At 44.8% G+C, this 22,340-nt stretch overlaps 1 protein-coding gene across 1 annotated transcript in view; it reads right to left on the bottom strand.

The window, feature by feature from the left end:
- Window positions 1-251: 251 nt before the first annotated feature.
- The window catches only part of eif2ak3 (eukaryotic translation initiation factor 2-alpha kinase 3), a 68,939-nt gene continuing 46,850 nt past the window's right edge, over window positions 252-22,340 (bottom strand). The window contains exons 12-16 of the mRNA XM_085975540.1: window positions 19,648-20,392; window positions 10,128-10,295; window positions 9,927-10,028; window positions 8,959-9,021; window positions 252-5,948 (exon numbers count right to left, since the gene is read on the bottom strand). Of these exons, the coding sequence (XP_085831666.1) occupies window positions 5,772-5,948; window positions 8,959-9,021; window positions 9,927-10,028; window positions 10,128-10,295; window positions 19,648-20,392 (1,255 nt within the window). The 3' untranslated portion in view covers window positions 252-5,771. The remainder of the gene's footprint in view (window positions 5,949-8,958; window positions 9,022-9,926; window positions 10,029-10,127; window positions 10,296-19,647; window positions 20,393-22,340) is intronic.

Here is a 22,340-nt window from a genome sequence, read left to right as displayed (position 1 = left end):
GGATGCAGCATTCCCCCACTCTAGAGTGGGGCCTTAACCCCTGGCCTTCTGATTCAGAAGCGAGAGTGCATTGCCAATCGTGCTAGCGCTCTCCAAATTATAGAGCTCCCGGCTAATGAGTATGGATAAAACCTGGGCCCTTCCTGGTATGTATTGCTTGGTAAATGTGTTCTAAATATAGAAATGTGGCAGAAAGTCTTAAATTTACCAGCCAATTTACATTTAATGATGAAAAAGCAGAACTACATCAGCGCAATTCAATCGTTTATTGACTCTTTTAGACTTGTATGAAGTCACAATGTTGCAATGCACCAATTATTGCAAGGAGTGCATGCCCAATACCACCAACCCAAATGGATTGGTAATGAAGATTAACAAATATACAGTTTTACATTGTATGACAAAAAAAAAACTAAAATCCTCTGCAGTCAAATCTACCCAGAAATCTTCCATCATAATAGATTTAAAATGTAAAAAGTTACTGCACAATCCTGAATGAATTCTATACATAATTACTCTGAATATCAATTAGATCTTTTTGATTTGAGAAAAAGCAGTTTTTTTATAAAACAGTAGAAGCTTAATGTACACACCAGTAGAATGAGACATCATGACTCCCGCACAGGAGGATTCAGCACAGTAATACGACCGTTTCCAACAGATAACACCATCCTTAGGGCAACTCATTTATAAAACTGCGTTCTATGCAAAGAGTATTGATAAAGAGTCACATACTGATTCCACAAGAGAAAAAAAAAAGCACATTACAATTTCTACCAAATATGTTTTAGATACCCAGCTTACAAGCCGGGTACTGGGCATCTCAAAAAGGTCAAATGATTTAAAGAAGCAAAGTTTGGGAGAGAGAAGAAAGGATACTTTCAGAATAAAAAGCACCTCCCGACCCCATCAGTCTGTACACTCCGGTTAGTGCATGGATTTAGTAATTTCCCCCTCCAAACATTTCAGTTCTCCACTTCCACCAGGAGTTACTCCGATGGCAAGCCCAGGCACATGCCACCTTAACAGGGGAGGTGAACCCTCCCACACTGGCCTGAATGCTAATGTGAAGGGCCACCCAACCAGGAAAAGTTGATGCCAGTTTGGTACTGCCAAACACATCAGCTCACACCAACTCGTCCCAGCTACGATGCCTTCAGATCATGAATAGCACCTCTTCAGACTGTGCCCATAGCCATCAGAAAACCTGCGGGTGCAAGCGGAGGCAGATTCCATCAGGAGTGAAAGGCTTTATTAATCCGACAATACGGGTAGTTTTAAAATACCTGAATAGGAGAGGACTCTCAATTTAAAATTTTGAATCTTAATTTGCAAGCTCATGATTGAAAGGTATATAATCACACACATTTAATGAGTAAAAGTGCATTTCTAAAGATCCATAGTCACTTGGGTATGAAAGAAAATTGATTCATACGTTTGAATTGTATGAACAGTGTGCACTTTCACATACAAGGGAAGGACTGCAGAGCAAGGGATGGCTGTGTGGACTGTACAAGGCATGCAGCTTCAGTTACAGGGCTCCCTTCGGCAGCCTCACCATTCAGTTCAGTTGCTTATCCGCATCACCCCCCAGACAGTACAAATGGCCACCAATGCGGTTACATTTAACAGTTAGGAATAGCAAGGGATTTTCCAATCGGTTCCAATCACCTTGGTAAAAGCAGCCCTGCGGAACAAATCTTGGAAAGGCTACTTCAGGTGGTTCAATCCAATCTGAATCTAGGGCAAGCCCACGACTGACATTTGCTATGTTTTTGCATGATCTGAAAACGCATGGTCAATGCAAGGTGGGAGCTTTGTCGACTAAAAGCAGTCGTATAACCAGAGGTCAGGAACTGTAATGAAATACAATTGCATATTATGTTTCATACTGGATAGTAACAGCACGGTTAATCTCAGCTTTCAAATCAGTATTAATACATCAATATTCATGTAAGGCAAGTATGCAACTGGTTTTGAGCATCAGAAAATAAAAAAAGAGGAATACTTTGTACAAAATAAAAATTAAATGCAGTAAATCAACAGAAAATGTTGGAAATACAGGTCAGATCAGAGCAGACTGCATAGCAAGCAGCAACAACAGTATACAGGAAACTTTCGATTAACTGGCCCCTAAATAACCGGAAATGTCAGTTAACCGGCAAAATTCAGGAGAAGGTTCAGGTAACTTTTATTACTTTTTTTACTCCATTTGTTGCTGTGCAAGGGTGTAGCTGCAGCTGTTGCTAAGCTACAGAGACGCTTGCAACTTGTGCCGATTGTTCTGAAGCGGTTAGCAACAGGGTTTGTTGCTTTATACGGAGCTCTCAGCTCCGTATCTTTTTACTATAGCGTTCGGTTATCCGGAATTTTTGATGAACCGGCACCACGTCGGTCCCGTCTGTGCCAGATACCAGAAAGTTTCCCTGTAATAGGAATATATTACAGTACACCCTCTACACAGATTAGGTGCTGGCTTTGCTGAACACTTCCACTCGGTCCGCAAGTGTGACCCTCGGCTCTCTCTGGCTTACGCCAACTCCACCCCCTATTCCCACTCGGAATTCTGTTGTTGGCCTCCAACAATGTTCAACAACAGCATCTCATTTCTCCAGGGCATTGTGCAGCCCCTCTGGTATCTCGAGCTACCTTGCTCACTCTTGCTGGTTAGGTGGCGGGAGGGTGGGGTGCTGTCACTCTCTAGGGTGGGGAAATCAGGTTAGTGTCCCAGGTGCAGACCCTTCTGTGAGAACACAATTCTGGCAACAAAAAAACAAAGTTTGCACTCTTTTTTTTCCTCCTTGCAAGACTTATCCAGCATTTTAGACTTGCATCTGCAGACTCTTTCTCCCCAATTTCATGCACTTTTCCCCAGATATTCACTGTATTAAGTTAGTTGAGCATTCTTTTGTCATTCAAGGTCTATGCATTGTCTCACTAATGACCTTTCATAACAATTTTCTGCTTTCCTTTTAAGCAGATAACAGGTCATTCAGCCCATTAACCTCCTCTGTGATTGCAGCATCTATCATTTTTTTTTGTTTTATCCTCCTTCCCCCAATTCTAAGATGTTTGCTTATCTTTCACTTTTGTTCGGAAGGGTTGTTCCTACAACGTCAACGTATTTTTTTTCTGGATGCTGACTGACCTGCTGTATATTTCCAGCATTTTGTGTTTCGGTGGGAAGTTTACTTTGTACTTTATATCAGGTTTGACTTGGAAAGTTGACATTCCCCCAGCAAGAGACTTCTACGACAACATGAAAAGAACAGCGGCAATAAAGACACCTCAGTCCGGGAGGCCATTTTCCCCCATTAGCCATCTGTGCAAGTGCTAATTCTTGCACCACTTATCCAATTCCATTTGTGCTCCTTCCCACTATCTTTCCGTAGTCCAAATCATAATTTAGTACAGTGACGTTTCTGTATACTCACTGAGGGGGTGGTATCATCTTCGTTGGCTTAAGGTGCTTCCAAGTAAGATGGGGTGGGTACTTTTATTGATGAGTCCACAAGTTAAATAGTTTTCTCTCAGGCTGAATGCGTTGAGCATAAATTAAAAGAGTCACCTTTATTAGCCAGAATGATGGCCAACACACGCTGGTATCCTATAGATGTTGATCTATAGAATTGACCAGTCCCCAATACACGCTGGTATCCTATAGATGTTGATCTATAGAATTGACCAGTCCCCAACACACACTGGTATCCTATAGATGTTGATCTATAGAATTGACCAGGCCCCAATACACACTGGTATCCTATAGATGTTGATCTATAGAATTGACCAGTCCCCAACACACACTGGTATCCTATAGATGTTGATCTATAGAATTGACCAGGCCCCAATACACACTGGTATCCTATAGGTGTTGATCTATAGAATTGACCAGTCCCCAACACACTGGTATCCTATAGATGTTGATCTATAGAATTGACCAGTCCAACACACACTGGTATCCTATAGATGTTGATCTATAGAATTGACCAGGCCCCAATACACACTGGTATCCTATAGGTGTTGATCTATAGAATTGACCAGTCCCCAACACACTGGTATCCTATAGATGTTGATCTATAGAATTGACCAGTCCCCAACACACACTGGTATCCTATAGATGGAAAAAAACAATTGTCATTTTAAGTATGCACAATCTGATACAACAGCCAGATAAGATCCTGCAGAAATAACTAAAAATTGGGCAGACTTCTAAGCAGATGATTTATTACAATAAGCATTCTGTTCACCAGTTTCAGCTTGGTATTCAGTCCACAGACTGAAAAAAATTTAGACCACTGACAAAAAAAAAATATCTGGATTTAAATATTCAACTGCAACCATGTGCTTGAAAGTCAACCTCGTCAATATGACAAAAGGAACTGATTTTTTCACTGCACCCTGATGGGGTATGATACCACCAGCGCCAGCACCGCCCAGTACAAGCCCAAGGGCCTGCTCGCCACGTCTGCCCAGACAGTGAGTGTGCTTGGAGACTCTGTTTATACAGGAGACGCCTTCCATCAATCAGGAGCAGGAATCCTGCCTGACATTTTTTCCTCTTCCGACAGCCCACATGTGCTGAAACAGTGGCATCTCAATCAAGAACAGCTAACTGAACACTGATGGGAATGGAGCCTGGGGACCTTTGACCTCTACGGTTAGTGGTTCACAGACCAGGGCTGTTACCAATGGTTCGATGGGAGAGCTGGAGACACTTGGACAATTTCTGCACATTTATCCATTTTTCGTTGGCCAGAAACTCGAGGGGACTTATGACAGGAACTGAAGTACCTTCAGTCAATGCTGTAACATTAACAAAATGCCAAATATAAAAGACATGTATTTTTCATGATTAAGAATGTAGAAATTGCCCATTCACTGTGAAACATGCACAGCAAGACAAAGATTATTTGAAAATCCATTAGCTCCTCTTAACCAGTTTAGCTGATACCCAATGAACGTTTGCTATATCTATACCATTACTTGTGCCTTCACAGCAACACAAAGGCATTCTAACTCCATGATTCGCTACATCCAGCGACACAAGCTCCCAGCAAACGGGTGGGTGGGGGTGGTTTCAAACCACGATTGAAATTCACAAGTGGCAGCATCGCTTCAGTTTCCCGGAGTTCGGGGCGGTTGCAGCAGTTAAGTTGGAAGGCAGGGACAGGGTACTGAATTTGGATGATCAGCCATGATCTCATTGAATGGCGGAGCAGGCTCGAGGGGCCGAATGGCCTACTCCTGCTCCCATCTTCTATGAATGTGCTTTGACACGAGGACGCAACCAAGTCGGGAGTACCGTAAGCAGCACCCAGCCCGCTCAGCAATTTAGAGCCCGCATGCTGAGTCGAAGTCCCAGCTCTCGCTTTCCCTCAAAATGCATGCATCTGATCTGATGTGCGGAAGTATGCACAACGGAGTCCACAATGGAATGGGTGAAGAATTAACTGAAGCCTGCGCAGCTGCAGTGCATGCAGGACGAACCAGGCCTCCAATCAGCAGAACTGCACCCGTAGTCACTTCAGATGTGCAGTCTTCCAAACGGACACTTTTTTTTAAACAAACGTTTCGGATTTCAGTTCGGTTGTACAGTATAAAATGGGAATAGTATCCAGTCGCTTGACCTTTAAACTTTTGGCAACTCTTTCTTGGAAATGAATCAAGAGAACGCGGCTTCGTAAACATGCGCAAATACTGACTGACTGCGCGTCGACAAATGAAACGGAAGATATACGAGAAGAAGAACCTGCCAGGTCGACTTTCCGCTGCTAGGAGACAGACGCCCTCAAAGCCTTGACGCCGCTGGAACTGAGCGTCCGCGTCCTCTGCCTCAGCAGCTGCTTTTCGGGAACGTCGAAGCTCTCGAAGAGTGGGTTGTTGACAATGTCCACAGCCTCGGGACGCTCGGCGGGTTCGTGAGAAAGCATTTGCTGCACCATTTCATGCTGCACCGGAGGGGGGGGGACAAAAATTCAAAGTTAATTTCCACAGAGGCTTGTTAGTTTCGCCTGACTTCCGTCACGTTTTATGTACATTTTATTATAAATTGTTGGTTAGGCCTCAGCTGGAGTATTGTGTCCAATTCTGGGCACCACACCTTAGAAAGGATGTCAAGGCCTTGGAGAGGGTGCAGAGCAGATTTACTAGAATGGTACCAGGGATGAGGGGTTTCAGTCATCTGGTGAGAATGAGGAAGCTGGGGCTGTTCTCCTTAGAGCAGAGAAATTAAAGGGGAGATTTAATAGAGGTGTACAATACTACGAGGGGTTTTGGTAAGAGTAGATGGGGAGAAATGGTTTCCACTGGCAGGAGGGTCGTTAACTGAGGACACAGATTCAAAGTAATTGGCAAAAAAGGGGCGGAGAAATGTTTTTACTCTTTAGTTATTAACAACTTGCATCTATATAGCACCTTTAACATTGTAAATCGTCTCAAGGCACTTCACAGGAGTTTTATACGAAAAAATGTGACACATGAGATATTAGGACAGATGACCAAAAGCTTGGTCAAAGAGGTAGGTTTTAAGCAGCATCTTAAAAGGAGGGAGTGGTAGAGAGGTGGAATGGTTTAGGGAGGAAATTCCAGAGCTTAGGGCCGAGGCAGCTGAAGGCACGGCCGTCAATGGTGGAGTGATTAAAATCAGGGATGTGCAAGAAGTCAGAATTGGAGGAATGAAGATATCTCGGCAGGTTGTAGGAGGTCACAAGAGATCGTGGCCAGACCAAGAGCCAATGTAGGTTCGCGAGCACAGGGGTGATGCGTGAACGGGACTTGGTGCTACTTAGGACACGGGCAGCAGAGTTTTGGATGAGCTTGTTTATGTAGGGTGCAAAATGGGAAGCCAGCCAAGAAAGTATTGGAAGAGTCAAGTGTAGAGGTAACAAAGGCATGGAGGAGGGTTTCAGCAGATGGGGCAGGATGGAGTCGGGTGCTGCTACGGAGATGGAAGTAGGCAGTCTTGGTGATGAAGCAGATGTAGTCGGAAGCTTATCTTGGGGTCAAATATGCAATGCAGTTGCGAACGGTCTTGTTCAGCCTCAGACAGTTGTCAGGGAGAGGGATGGAGTCAGTGGAGTTTGTAGCAGGACCGAAGCAAATGGCTTTGGTCTTCCCAATATTTAGTTGGAAGAAATTTCTGCTCATCCAGTACTGGATGCCAGACAAGCAGTGTGACAAATCAGGATGTCCTACAAGCAGTGTGACAAATCAGAGTCGCGGGAAAGGTGGGCTCAGATTTGGGAGGCGACACCACGTTCAAGGATTTTGTCTGGAATGCACTGCCTGAAGAGGTGGTCCAAGCAGATTGAATAGTAACTTTTAAAAAGGGAATTGGATCTCTACTTAAAAAGGAAAAATCTGCAGGGCTATGGGGGAAGAGAGCAGGGGAGTGGGACTAATTGGTAGCTCATTCAAAGAGCTAGCACAGACACGATGGGCCAAATGGCCTCCTTCTGGCTGTATGATTCTATGGCTGCGTTGCTTAGAATTCAATCGCCATTTAGAAATATGAATATTCACCCAGCACAGACTGCTGCTTTGCATCCGACGCCAACTTAAATGCAAAAAGTGTTGAGCCTGCGAGAATTAAACAGTTGCAGCTAAACACCTCCCACTGTGCTCGCCATTGGTCAGCCCACTCATTTACTTACGCCGCTCATGTGGTCCAATGTTGAGCAATTAAGTTTCCAACGAGAGGGTTCCTCAGACTAATCCTCCCTCTGCCAAAAAGTTCCTCTCGCCCCCTCCAGCCAGCCCCAGTCTACAGATCTGCTAAATAGGCATCAGTAATGCTCAGAAGTGAACAGGAATTACATATTCCCAGCCCTGGGCTCCTAAGGGGTGGGCACTCCCCATGCGACCAGCTGATCAATATTTAAAAGAACATTTAATAATCATTAAGCAATAAGTTTATTCTGTCCCATACGTCACTCAACTGCCTGTCTTAGCAACCCAATATGTAGATTTATGCTTTTCCCCCCTCCTCCCCATCTCTGCTTCTCACTTTCCCAACCGAGATTGGGACTTCACTGTGCATGTAGCCGACAAGAACAGATCCAGCTACGCTGCATTCCTCCATCCCCAGGTTATTCACAACTGCTAAGGATTGAACAAGTAGACCTCAGTCGACAATTACAGATCCGTATCACTGTACGTGAAGCCATGCATTTTATATTAGCCACTGCGCAGTGCAGAAACATTAAATGCAAGGTCCGTAACATTTTAACGGAACACTGGCTCAAAATGTAATGGTCCAAAAGTTTTGCTGATAAACTAGAATAGGACAAACAATTCAACTGGGATTGCATTTCACTTGACCAAAGCTCAGCTTCAGAGTCTCAAAATTAGATTTTAAAATTGACTTTAAAATTCTCATCCTTGTGTTCAAATCCCGCCATGGCTTTGCCCCTCCCTATTTCTGTAACCTCCTCCAGCCCCACAACCCTACGAGATCTCTCCGCTCCTCCAATTCTGGCCTCTTGCGCAGCCCCGATTTTCATCGCTCCACCATTGGCGGCCGCGCCTTCAGCCGTCTAGGCCGTAAGCACTGGAATTCCCTCCCTAAACCTCTCCGCCCCTCTATCCTTTTAATCCGCTCCTTAAAAAACTTACCTCCTTGGCCAAGCTTTTGGTCACCTATTCCAAAATCTCATGTGGCTCAGTGTCAAATTTTGGCTGGTAACGACGCTGTGAAGCACCATTGTACGTTTTACTACATTAAAAGGCGCTTTATAAATGCAAGTAGTTGTTGTTAAAGGGCACGTCAAGTGACGACGATTTTCATCCCACTGTTGGAATTAAGCAAAGTTCCAGGAGCTGAAAACAAGGGTGTCCACTCCCACTTAGAAACGAGGTTTCTGCCACCCCCCACCCTTTTAAGTGAACAAATTAATACCGACATCTGGTACAATTAAAAACTAAATACGATCATACAGTATTTCATATACAATGACTTACCTCCTGAAGATATTCCTCAAGAAATAAAGAGGGGAATTTCAAATCCCGAACTTCTGTTAATGTCTGTAAAGGGAAAGGAGTTATTCAAACGTTAGAACCGAGGTCAGAAACTCAGGGATGATTCAGTGGACAAACACGCTGACATGCAATCGGCGCAGTCCACGAAGGCCCTAGATTGGATCCTTGATGTGCACGGAGCTAAGTAATGTCACCCAGGACAGCAGAAGGAGAGCTACAGTGGCTTCAAAGTTAATGACTGAAAGAAGACGGGGCTGAGAAGTCAGCCAGCATCTTCGCCCCTTCGCCCCACCTCTGGAGGCAGGGCCTTTGCTCTGCTCTCTGGCAGCCCCTCATCTCCTCCCTGCTTCTACTTCTCCAAGCTCCTTTCAAGGAGGAGGTTTCCCCTGGCTTTGGGGGGGGGGGGGGGGGGCTCTAAAACAAGGGGTCAGTCTCATGATACGGGGTAGGGCATTTAAGACTGAGGTGAGGAGAAATTCCTTCACTCAGAGGGTGGTGAACCTGTGGAATTCTCTACCACAGAAGGCTGTGGAGGCCGAGTCACTGAATATATTTGAGAGAGATAGATTTCTGGACACAAAATGCATCAAGGGGCATGGGGAGAGCGCAGGAATATGGTATTGAGATAGAGGATCAATCATGATCATATTGAATGGCAGAGCAGGCTCGAAGGGCCGAATGGCCTACTCCTGCTCCTATTTTTCTAAAATGCTTCTCAAAATCCACCTTTTTGGCTTAGCTTTCAGTCACCCGATCCTCTCATTAAGAATATGCCATCTAGAGCTGTGAGAACTGCATGTACTGTCCACACATGACCCTGCAGAACACATCCACACTCATGAATTACTTTCTACCGTGTTGGGTAATGCACCAAGTTAGTCCCCAACTGCCCAGTCCACTGGTCGCGGATTGATGAACACACAAGTTACACAGCCCGTAGTAATGCTTACCTGGACTCTCTCCATCTGCGTGCTGAAGGGATACAACAATTCAAATAGGATCAGGCCCAAAGAAAAGATGTCCACTTTGTGGGAGTAAGTATTCCCAGATAGCTACAAGACACAAAGATTACTTTAATATATATATCCACACTTGTGCAACTGCAGCATTTACCAAGCTTACTGGAAAATATGGTGAATTACTTTACTCACCTGCTCTGGACTCATGTAGAGCTTAGTGCCCACTTGCCCAGTGTGTCTAGCGTACACTGGCATTGGTGTGAGTATGGATCCCTCCTCTTCCTCTTGGTCCATTGCAGTCACCAGCCCAAAGTCACCCACTTTCACCACATCATCCAATGTAAAGAATATATTTGAAGGCTTAAATGGAAATAAAAGAAGCCCATTTCAAATGAGAGTCCACCAAAGATGACAATCATGAGGGGAATTATCTAAAGAATTGCAATTAGGAGTATAAAACGAAACCGATTTTCAAAAGTTAAAGGTTTTATTTTAAATTGCATGTGTGCACCACTGCAGTTTAATGGTGGTTTGCAATGGCACCATTAAAACACAATTCAAATTCTGCATCTGTAATGATAGGAGTGGAGCTGTTCACAGACGATTCCAGTGTTCAGCTCCACTCAACTCCTCTGCTAATGAATTGGCCCATGATAGTGGGACCTGGATACCAGCCAGAATTGGACTAACAAGCAACTGATAGCATTCATGCTACTTAAGTGACAGCTAATGATCATCTCTCGCAGAAGTAAGGCCAGCCAACACCCATGCCCTCCAACGGCACCACCATCACCAAGTCTACCACACTTGGCTGGACCAACAGAATCAGCACCGTCACTACAAGAGCATGGCAGAGCCTGGGCACGAGTGACTCGCCTCCTGACCCTTCAAAGCCTCGGCACCATCTAACACGTTCAAGTCAGTTCATTAGTGCCGAATTTAAACTATTACAGAACACTTCCATGCAGTACAGAGAAGGGCAAAGGAAAAAAAATGGCTTGGCCATTGGCAAGTAAAATGACAGCCTATTCAGATCATAGCAACCAATCTACTGATGTTTGTTCAAACTTGTACAGCAATGAGAAATACTCTAAAGGGAACGATCTTTACAAGCAGTGGACCCAATCTAACACCTATTATACTACCCCCAAAACAAGCCCCTTTAAAAAAGACTTATGGAAGATTAGGGCCCAGTGCCCTGGTGGACCCCAAGTTCCTTGGCTGTAGCACCACAGAATTCCAATGGCCCAGAGTGACAAGGCAGTGCTTACAGCACTAACCAACAAGCCAAGGAAAGTTAGTTTGACAAAGAAAAATCACGAGACACAACAGTTTAGTGAAACTGGAGCCCAACATCAGAAATCAAACACGCATTCTTGATTTAGTTTTATAGCCTCCACACAGGAGTCAAAGGGCTCTTTATGGGTATAGTTGGTGTTGGATTGGACGTGCAATGAGGAAAATGCATGTGCTGAACAGAACCTTGAACACCCGACTCAATTTCACTGCTTAAAATTTAATCCCCACAGCTCTCAAACTCACCTCATTTACTTCTCAATGTTGCTACTGCTAGAAAGCCCCTGTAACCAGAAAAACAATTGCTCAAGTTCACCATCATCCCAAACCCCCAACGCACCCTTTCATTTAAAACTTTATCTGCAGCCATTTTTTTTAAAAAAAATTTAAATGTCATTCTTGGGATGTGGTTGTCGCTGGCATACATAAGTAGGAGCAGGAGGTGGTCATTCGGCCCCTCGAGCCTGCCCCGCCATTCAATAAGATCATGGCTGATCTGATCTTGGCATCAACTCCACTTTCCTGCCCGCTCCCCATAACCCTTGACTCCCTTATAGCTCAAATACATGTCTATCTCCACCTTGAATATATTCAATGACCCAGCCTCCACAGCTCTCTGGGGTAGAGAATTCCAAAGATTCACGACCCTCAGAAGAAATTCCTCCTCATCTCAGTCTTAAATGGGCGACCCCTTATTCTGAAACTATGCCCCCTAGTTCTAGATTCCCCCATGAGGGGAAACATCCTCTCAGCATCTACCCGGTCAAGCCCCCTCAGAATCTTATATGTTTCAATAAGATCCCCTCTCATTCTTCCAATCTCCAATGAGTATAGGCCCAACCTGCTCAACCTTTCCTCATAAGACAACCCCTTCATCTCAGGAATCAACCTCGTGAACCTTCTCTGAACTTCCTCCAATGCAAGTATATCCCTCCTTAAATAAGGAGACCAAAATTGTACGCAGTACTCCAGGTGTGGTCTCATCAACGCCCTGTACAGTTGTAGCAAGGCTGCCCTACTTTTATACTCCATCCCCCTTTGCAATAAAGGCCAACATTCCATTTCCCTTCCTAATTACTTGCGGTACCTGCATGCCAAAATTGTGTTTCATGTACAAGGACCCCCAGATCCCTCTGTACTGCAGCATTTTGTAGTGTCTCTCCATTTAAATAATAATTTGCTTTTTTATCCTTCCAAGCAAAGTGGATAACCTCACATTTTCCCACATTATACTCCATCTGTCAAATATTTGCCCACTCATTTAACCTATCTATATCCCTTGAGATTCTTTGCATCCTCCTCACAACTTGCTTTCCCACCTATCTTTGGATCAGCAGCAAATCTGGCTACATTACATTCGGTCCCTTCATCCAAGTCATTAATATAGATTGTAAATAGTTGAGGCCCCAGCACTGATCCCTGTGGCACCCCACTAGTTACAGTTTGCCAACCTGAAAATGACCTCTTTATCACGACTCTGTTTTCTGTTAGTTAGCCAATCCTCTATCCATGCTAATATATTACCCCCAACCCCATGAGCTCTTATCTTGTGTAGTAACCTTTTATGTGGCACCTTATCGAATGCCTTCTGGAAATCCAAATACACAACATCTACTGGTTCCCTTTTATCCACCCTGCTCGTTACATCCTCAAAGAACTCCAGCAAATTTGTCAAACAATTTCCCTTTCATAAAACCATGCTGACTCTGCTCGATTGTACAGGAAATTCTTAACCGGCACCTAAATAACCGGAAATCTCTTAACTGGCAAAATTCAGGAGTAGGTTCAGGTAAGTTTTACTTCATTAGTGGCAGTGTAACTGGGGTTTGTGCACTTGTTGCTAAGCAACAGGGACGATTGGTCTGTGGCCAGAGTTCCTGCACATGTTGCTAAGCAACAGGGAAGCCTGGATTTGTTGCTGTGTACAGAGCTCTCGTACCTTTTAAACTATACCTCTCTGTAATCTGGACTTTTTGATAAACCGGCACATAGTAGAGAGTTTCCTGTATTATGATTTTCTAAATGTCCCGCTACTACTTCCTTAATAATGGACTCCAGCATTTTCCCAGTGACAGATGTAACTGGTAGATTACAACCAATGCATCCACTATCTCTGCAGCCACTTCTTTTAAGACCCTAGGATGCAGGCCATCAGGTCCAGGGGACTTGTCCACCTTTAGTCCCATAAGCTTGTCTAGTACTTTTTCCTCTAAGTGATGGTGATTGTTTTAAGTTCCCCCCTCCCTATAGCCCCTTGATTATCTATTATTACTAGGATGCTTTTAGTGTTTTCTACTGTGAAGACAGATACAAAATATTTGTTCAAAGTCTCTGCCACTTCCCTGTTTCCCATTATTGGGCCAGAAATTCCAGAACGGGGCTTGCAGCGCGTGCAAGCCCCATATTTGCACTTACCCCGCGCTCCTGCCGATCAGCTCCAGGGACGCCTGCACTTCCAGAAACTGAAGCAAGAATCCCGGGCAGCGTATGACGTCACGCCGCCCAGGAGCGCAGCCAGCGCGGACCCAGGAGCGTGCAGTGTAAGTGAGACACGCCCCTTGAGGTCTCAGTTTCACTGGACACGCCCCCAATGTTTCTGTCAAGCTGCTTTGCTTTTTTACATGCAAAGCAGCAGTTTAAATAGGTTTTTGGAAGTTTTTTGAAGATTTTGGTAACTTTTATAAACTTTTTAAAATGTTTACATTATTTTGAGTAATCTGAAGTAGTTTTAAAGAGAATTAAAGCAATTTAAAATAACAGAAAATGCTGGAAAAACTCAGCAAGTCAGGCAACATCCGTGGAGAGAAATTTGAGTTGACGTTTCGGGTTTGACCCTTCTTCAAAACTGGAGAGAAAAGGAACTAGATCGAAGGCAGGGCTGCGATCAGACAAAAGAATAAAAGAACCAAAAGAAGTAAAAGAGATTAGAAGCTAGACGAGATGGTAATAGGCTGTGATTAGGTGTAAAGTGTACTGGCAGGGTAAAAGATAGCTGCCAGGTGTGAGAGAGAAACAAAAGGAAAGGGGGGGGGAAGGAAAGGAGTGGAAAAATATAAGTGAAAATGAAATAGGGGCCGAGGTTATGATCTGAAATTGTTGAACTCAATATTGAGACCGGAAGGCTGCAGAATTTAAAGACTTTTAAAAGCCCTAAAAGAATTTTTTTAATTCCATTTATTTATTTAGCAATGTCGTCATCATACGTGTCTTCACACTGTTCCCTTTGGGGAACTGTATGAAGTGGTGGAAGGATTTATGGTCATGATTAACGCTCATTCCGTGACCGTAACCATCTTTGAACCAGCCATTAGGGCGGTTAGTCCTATGGCGGGAGGGTTTTACGGGCTCCCACAAGCTATACAAGGAGGGGGGGCCACCCACACCCACGGACGCAAATATCCCACTGGATGTCAACCCAGAATTTAGAGCCGGAGCTCCGACTCCACTTGCCGGGACTGTCTGGAGCGGGGTTCGAAACCCTACCCTGATCTGGCCCAGCGGCAGGGATCCTACCGCTATGACAAAGGCCCAATCCGATTAGCAACGTGAAATGGCAGCATAGGGCTCCAGTCACGGGGAGGGAAAAGGCACAGGAAACGTATGGGTGTCACCTTTTGTGCGGAGTGGGCCTTTTGCGTAGCAGTAAGCATCCCCGCCGCTGGGCCAGAAGGAGTAGGGTTTTGAACCCCACTCCAGACAGTCCCGGCAAGTGGAGTCGGAGCTCCAACTTTAAATTCTGGGTGGACATCCAGCGGGATACTTGCGTCCGTGGGTGTTGGTGGCCGCACCCCCCTGCTCAGATGGGTTGTGGGAGCCCGTAAAACCCTCCCGCCATAGGACTAACCACCCTAATGGCTGGTTCAAAGATGGTTACGGTCACGGAATGAGCGTTAATCACGGCCATAAATCCTTCCACCACTTCATACAGTTCCCCAAAGGGAACAGTGTGAGGATACGTCCGATGATGACCTCTTGCGCAATGCACCTCCTTGGACCCTCAGTCGCAGGTGCGAGGGGGCAAGTGGTGCAAGTGTTAAATTTTTTATTTTATTGACATGTAAAATGTTGGCCCAATAATTCCCTTCCAAATGCGCTAGTACGGTCGGGGTACTTACGCATCTGGCCGGATGAAATGCCGGTTTTCAGCATGCACAGTGCATGTGGGGAAAACCGGCATTTCCTGTCCTCTGAACGAAGGGGTTCAGAGGCAGAACGCGTGCGACTGCACATGCAGCGCGTGCGCAGTATAATTCGCCGCTTTCATTAATGCTTTCAGTGAGGTCCAGTCATTACAACTTACACATGAAAAAAGCATGGGTACAGTTGCTACAGAGGCTGCGGAGGAAGATATTTCTTATCGTGGAGCTTCTGAAAGTATGTATGTCTGTATATATTCCTTTGCGTGTTATGTATATATTCCTTTACTTATGTGTATGAATGTATTATTTAATTATGACTTTCAGAGAAAGTAACTTATTGGAAAATCATAATTAAAAACATACATTCATAGTAAAGGAATATAAAACATACATACATATACGTAAAGGAATATATGTGGACATACATACATAACTCATTCTCACATTCCATTCACACAGCCACAATTGCTCCTTCTACCTACCGTTCTGAAAACCCTTTAAAAAAAAAATTTTAACTTTAAAACTTACTTAAAATTTCTTAAAATAACTTCCCTCCCTTTCCCAAACAAAAATATTGCATTTCAAAAGCTCCACGATAAAATATATCTTCCTCCGCAGCCAATGAACCACTTTACACTTGCTTTTTTTCAGTGTAAGTTCTGAGGACTTACCCTCACGGATTTCATGAATGAAATCCACGAAGTTCACTGCGCAAGCGCTGCCTGTGCAGTCGCACGCGCTCGAGGTCTGGAAATGCCGGCGTTCCCCGCATGCGCTGTTCCTGCTGAACGCCGGCATTTCCAACGGCCAGAAGCGTGAGTACCCCGAGCGCACTCACGCTTCTGGCCTGGAATTTCTGGCCCATTAATTCCCCAGTCTCATTCTCTAAAGGGACCAATGTTTACTTTAGCTACTTTTTACCACACACACCTGGAGAAGCTCTTGCTGTCTGTTTTTATATTTTTTGCTAGTTTGCTCTCAATCTATCTTCTCCCTCGATTATTTTTTGTCGTCGTCCTTTGCAGGTTTCTAAAAAGTTTCCCAATCCTCTGGCCTACCACGAGCCTTCGCAACATTGTATGCCTTTGTTTTCAATTTGATAACTTCCTTAGTTAGCCACAGATGGTTCATCCTTCAGAGTCTCTCTTTCTCACTGGAATATATTTTTGCTGAGAGTTATGAAATATCTTCTTAAATGTCTGCCACAGCTTATCTACCATCTTACCCTTTAATCTATTTTCCCAGTCCACTTTAGCCAATTCTGTCTTCATACCTTTGTAATTGCCTCAAGTTTAGGACACTAGTTTGAGACCCAAGTTTCTCACCCTCAAACTGAATTTGAAATTCTAACATGCTATGGTCACTCTTCCCAAGAGGATCCTTTACTAGGAGATTAATTAATCCTGTCTCATTACACATTACCAGATCTAAAATAGCGCCCTGGTTGGTTCCACAACGTATTGTTCCAAGAAAACATCCCGAATGCACTCTATGAACTCTTCCTCGAGGCTACCTTGGCCAATTTGCTTTGTCCAATCAATAAGATTAAAATCACCCATGATTATTGCAATACCTTTCTTACAAGTCTCCATTATTTCTTGATTTATACTCTGTCCTACAGTGTAGCTGCTGTTAGGGGGCCTACAGACTACTCCTACCAGTGACTTCTTTCCCTTATTATTTCTTAGCTCCACCCAAACTGATTCGACATCTTGATCTTGAGCCAATACCATTTCTCACTGATGCACTGATCTCATCCTTTATTAACAGAGCTACCCCACCTCCTTTTCCTTTCTGCCTATCTATCCAAAATGTCAAATACCCCTGAATATTCAGTTCCCAGCCTTGGTCACCTTGCAACCACGTCTCTGAAATGGCGATCAGATCATACCCATTTATTTCTATTTGTGCTGTCAACTCATCTATCTTGTTACGAATGCTGCGTGCATTCAGATAAAGAGCTTTTAATTTTGTCTTTATACCATTTTTCCCTACTCTGAGCCCACTTTCTGATGCACTCATTTATACACCCTGTCCCTCTGGTTATCACTACCCTGCACCATTGCCTTCTCCTTTCTCTGACTTTAATTTCCCCATCCCCCCCAACTATTTAGTTTAAAGTCCCATCTACAGCCCTAGTTATGCAATTCGCCAGGACTCCAGCTCCAGTATGGTTCAAGTGGAGCCCGTCCCAACGGAACAGCTCCCTCTTTCCCCAGTACTGGTGCCGGTGCCCCATCAATCAAAACCCATTTCTCCCACACCAATCCTTGAGCCACGCATTCAACTCTCTGATCTTATTTATCCTATGTCAATTTGCTCGTGGCTCAGGTAGTAATCCAGAGATTATTACCTTTGTGGTTCTGCTTTTTAATTTAGCCCCTAGCTGCTCATTCTCCCTCAGCAGAACCTCTTTCTTTGTCCTACCTATGTCGTTGGTACCTACGTGGACCACAAGAACTGGATCTTTCCCCTCCCACTCCAAGTTCCTCTCCAGCTCAGAGGAGATGACCTTAACCCTGGCACCGGGCAGGCAACACAGCCTTTGGGACTCACTCTCGGCCAGTATTTAAGATAGTCAATAATAAATCCAATAAGGAATTCAGCAAAAACTTCTTTACCCAGAGTGGTGAGAATGTGGAACTCGCTACCACAGGGAGTAGTTGAAGTGAATAGCATAGAAGCATTTAAGGGGAAGCCAGATAAATACACAAGGGAGAAAGGAATAGGAGATGAAGATAGGGTTAGATGAAGGGTTAGCAGAGGTTCGAGTAGAGGCCTGTTGGGTCGAAAGGACTGTTTGAGCTGTAAAATTCTATGCAATTTACAAGGTGGTATTAAAGATCAACTCAGTGGGCAAGTGGACTCCCTGCAACACAGCACCATGCAAAGGCCAGACCCTAGCAATGTCACATTAAGAGTATCTCAATCTATGGGGACAAATAGTCAAGGGAAAAATATCAGCCGGATGCAGAAGATCAGGCTTGTTTTCAAAGACATCACAGGCCCCAACATGCTATGATCACTCTTCCCAAGAGGATCCTTTACTAGGATATTAATTAATCCTACCTCATTACACAATACCAGATCTAAAAAAGCCTGCACCCTGGTTGGTTCCATAACGTATTGTTCTAAGAAAACATCCCGAATACTTGCATTATATAGCACCTTTCACGACCTCAGGACGTCCCAAAGTGCGTTACAGCCAATTAAGTATTTCCTTTTGAAGTGTAGTCATTGCTGTAACGTAGGAAACTCGGCAGCCAATCTGCATACAGCAAGCTCCCACAAACAGCAATGTGATAATGACCAAGTAATGTTTTTGTGATGTTGATTGAGGGATAAATATTGGCCAGGACACCGAGGATACCCCCCCTGCTCTTCTTCGAAATAGTGCCCAGAGATCTTTAAATTCACTCGAGAGTAGATGGGGCCTCAGTTTAAAGTCTCATCCGAAAGACGGTACCACCGACAGTGCAGCACTCCCTCCGCACTGTCAGTCTAGATTCTTTTGTGCCCAAGTCTCTGGAGTGGGACTTGAACCCACAACCTCTTGGCTCAGAGGCAAGAGTGCTACCCACTGAGCCACAGCTGACACTATATAAATCACACTTATGTGACAGCATGAACATTATAAAGGGTCACACCTCACTCCTCCAGTCGACCTACAAGATGTACGAAGTGACTTAAAAAGAGGAAGAAAGTGTTGGAAACAGGCCATTCCCACTTAAATACCCCATTACTCTTGGTCCCATCATACTGCCAATCAGTTGCTCAACTGCTAAAAACAGCAGAATCCCTGTAATAACAGGGAGGAACCCTCACACAGCTCTGTAGAAGTCATCAGTCCAGTCAGTCATTAGGGACACGTTCACCTATGTTTGCAATCCTGTTGGTGCTTTAATGCTAAAGATAAAATGGGTATTATTCCATACTGTGGGCTGAATCATGTGGCTTCTGTTGCCTAGGCCCCAAGCTCTGGAATTCCCTCTTACCTCCTTTAAGACTCTCCTTAAAACCTACCCACTTTGTTTAGTTCAGTTCTATTAAAAGGAGTTTTAATTAGTTTCCAGTCACTGGGGTCTACAACTGAAATATTAAACCTGTCTTTCCTTGTTTCAGATTTAAATGCTTACACAATTTCTAGCAATTCCGGTGTTTAAAATTGTATCACTGAGTTCTTTTCACAGGTGAAGTGTAGACCGTGCGACAGTTCACATGTGCACCTTTTCTGGATGTCCTAATGACAACACTGGCTTGTGCATATTTTGTCATACCTTAAGATCTCTGTGCATTAATCCTTTGGTGTGCAAGAAGCAGACAGCATCAGCCATCTGTAAGAATATCCTTAGACATTCAGTTCGGTCCCGGTCCTCAATCTGGCATCGGCCGTTCATCCAGTCTTTCAGAGTCTCTTTCCGGCAGAGCTGCATCTGAATGTACAAGTAAACTTTGGGGGACTTGGGTTTCGCTTTCTCTTCGGGGCCTTGACACGGGCCCAGATTTAACGAGGTGGGTCGCGGCAGAGAGCACGATAAAGTACTGCCGGGGGCCAGCCCCTCAGTTCTACCCGTTGTCTCGACCCGAGAGCTGGTGGTTTGTTTCCCGCTGCTGCTCGTAGTGTGGCCCGATGGCTCAGAGCCCGGATCGTGCTCAGAGGCCCGGTCGCAGCCGGAATCTTCAAACACCACGTCGAAGGACACAGTCCCGTCCTCGCTCGCGATGCTTCCAGCAGCTGAAGGGAATATTTCGAAGGAATGTGCCAGGTCAGAATTGCTCTCACTTTCACACTCAGACAGAAGGCTATCTTGGCCGCTCTGGCGGTGCTCCACTGGCTGGCTGAAGTCCGTGGAGCGGTCCAGACACACGCCTGGCTCCGGCGAAGATTGCTGACCAGCAGCAATGACCGAGTAGGAGCTGAACTTCACTGAAGGCGTAGAACTCCCCGAACAGTTTCCCGCAGCTGGCAGCTTCAGTCGGTTAACGGAGGGAACATCTGGAGAACTTGCAGGCCATTCCGTGCTGGGAAAGTTAAAGCAAAAAACAGAATGAAATCCAAGATCAACATGTCTGGAGATTAAATCACGCCACGACTTTAGGCAAAAATAGCATGTTCCACTGTAAATGTGGTCACATAGGAATTTATGATGGAAAAATGGAGATTAAAAACTGACAAATATACAACAGGAGTAAGAAAACTTTTTTAGACCGAATGCAAGTGCAAACACAAGGTTACACAGCGATAACCTGTACTTGGAAACAGAATTTGCAGATGATACAAAGCCAGGAGATATATTGAATTCTGATGGATAGCAGAAATTGCAAAGAGACAGATTAAGATGAGTGGGCAGAACAATGATGGATGTAGCTTAACACAAGTGAGATAGTTCACTTTGGGCACAAGAAAAGGTAGATCAGATTACAGTCTAAATGGGGAAGTACTAGGGGGCATGTGAACCAAGGGATTTAGTGGTCCAGGCAAACGGGCAGCACGGTGGCATAGTGGTTAGCACTGTTGCCTCACAGCGCCAGGGACCCGGGTTCGAATCCGGCCTCGGGTGACTGTCTGTGTGGAGTTTGCACATTCTCCCCGTGTTTGCGTGGGTTTCCTCCGGGTGCTCCGGTTTCCTCCCACAGTCCAAAGATGTGCGGGTTAGGTTGATTGGCTATGATAAAAATTGACCCTTAGTGTTAGGGGGATTAAATAAGTGGGGTTACGGGGATCGGGTGGGATATGTGTCGGTGCAGGCTCGATGGGCCGAAATGGCCTCTATCTGCACTGTGGGGTTTCTGTGAAACCAATTATTAAACAGCTGCTTATAGATGCAAAAAAGGGCAATGGGATGGTAGACGTTAAAATGAAGTACAGAAGCAAAGAATTGCTACAAGTTATAAAAAGCATGAGTAAGACATCATTTGGAACATTATGTTGAGTTTTGAATTACTTAGGGGATATATTTATCCCTTTATTTATGGCCAATATTTATCCCTCAATCAGCATCACTAAACAGATTATCTGGTCATTATCACATTGCTGTTTGTGGGAGCTTGCTGTGTGCAAATTGGCTGCCGCGTTTCCTGCATTACAACAGTGACTGCACTTCAAGAAAGTACTTCATTGGCTGTAAAGTGCTTTGGGACGTCCGGTGGTCGTGAAAAGCGCCATAAAAAATGCAAGTCTTTCTTTCATATTCTGGCCTTGGAGAAAGTCCAGTGATGATTCACCAAGAGGATACCTGGGATGAATAAGAAGGACTAGAGAGCAGACGGCACCTCCAACAGTACAGCACGCCCTCAGCACTGCACTGGAGTGTCAGCCTAGCTTTGTGCTCAAGTCCCTGGAGTGGGACTTGAACCCACAACCTTCTGACTCGGAGGCGAGAGTGCTACCCACTGAGCCACAGCTGACTGAAGGGACTGAACCATGGAGGAGACTGGGTAAACTTAGGTTAGGTTCTTTAGACACGAGGTGGCGATCAAGGGGAGACCCTGATCAAAGTGTTTAATATAATGAAAAGAATGCTCAGACCGCGGGTGTCGGCGGGAGGCGCGAGCGGGAAGCTTAAAAAGGCTACAGAGACCCAGGTAAGGCGTACCAATCTCCAGTCTGGGACCTCAGAGGGAAGGAGAGGGGTAAAAAGTAATCCAAGTGTGACGTCACCAGAAAGCGGGTAAGTGATTGGTTGGTGAGTATTTCTCTCTTTTGAAGCTTAAACTCTGCGGTTTATAGTTTCGAAGGTGCGATATTCATCATCTAGAATCGGGGCAGAGGGTATTTAAGAATAATATTCATAAATTTAATGAATTACATAGAATGGGAGATCAGGTGATGTGTTGCTGCTGCAATATGTGGGAGCTGGTGGACACCATTGATGCTCACGGTGATCACATTTGCAGTAAGTGTTGGCTGCTCGAGGAATTCCGGCTCCGTGTTGAAGGGCTGGAGTCCGAGCTTCAAACACTGAGACAC

Source organism: Somniosus microcephalus, chromosome 2, assembly GCF_052327205.1.
Source record: "Somniosus microcephalus isolate GS21.2 chromosome 2, FLI_Smic_1.0, whole genome shotgun sequence".
NCBI lineage: Eukaryota > Metazoa > Chordata > Chondrichthyes > Squaliformes > Somniosidae > Somniosus > Somniosus microcephalus.
This window is presented reverse-complemented; position numbering and strand designations above follow the sequence as displayed.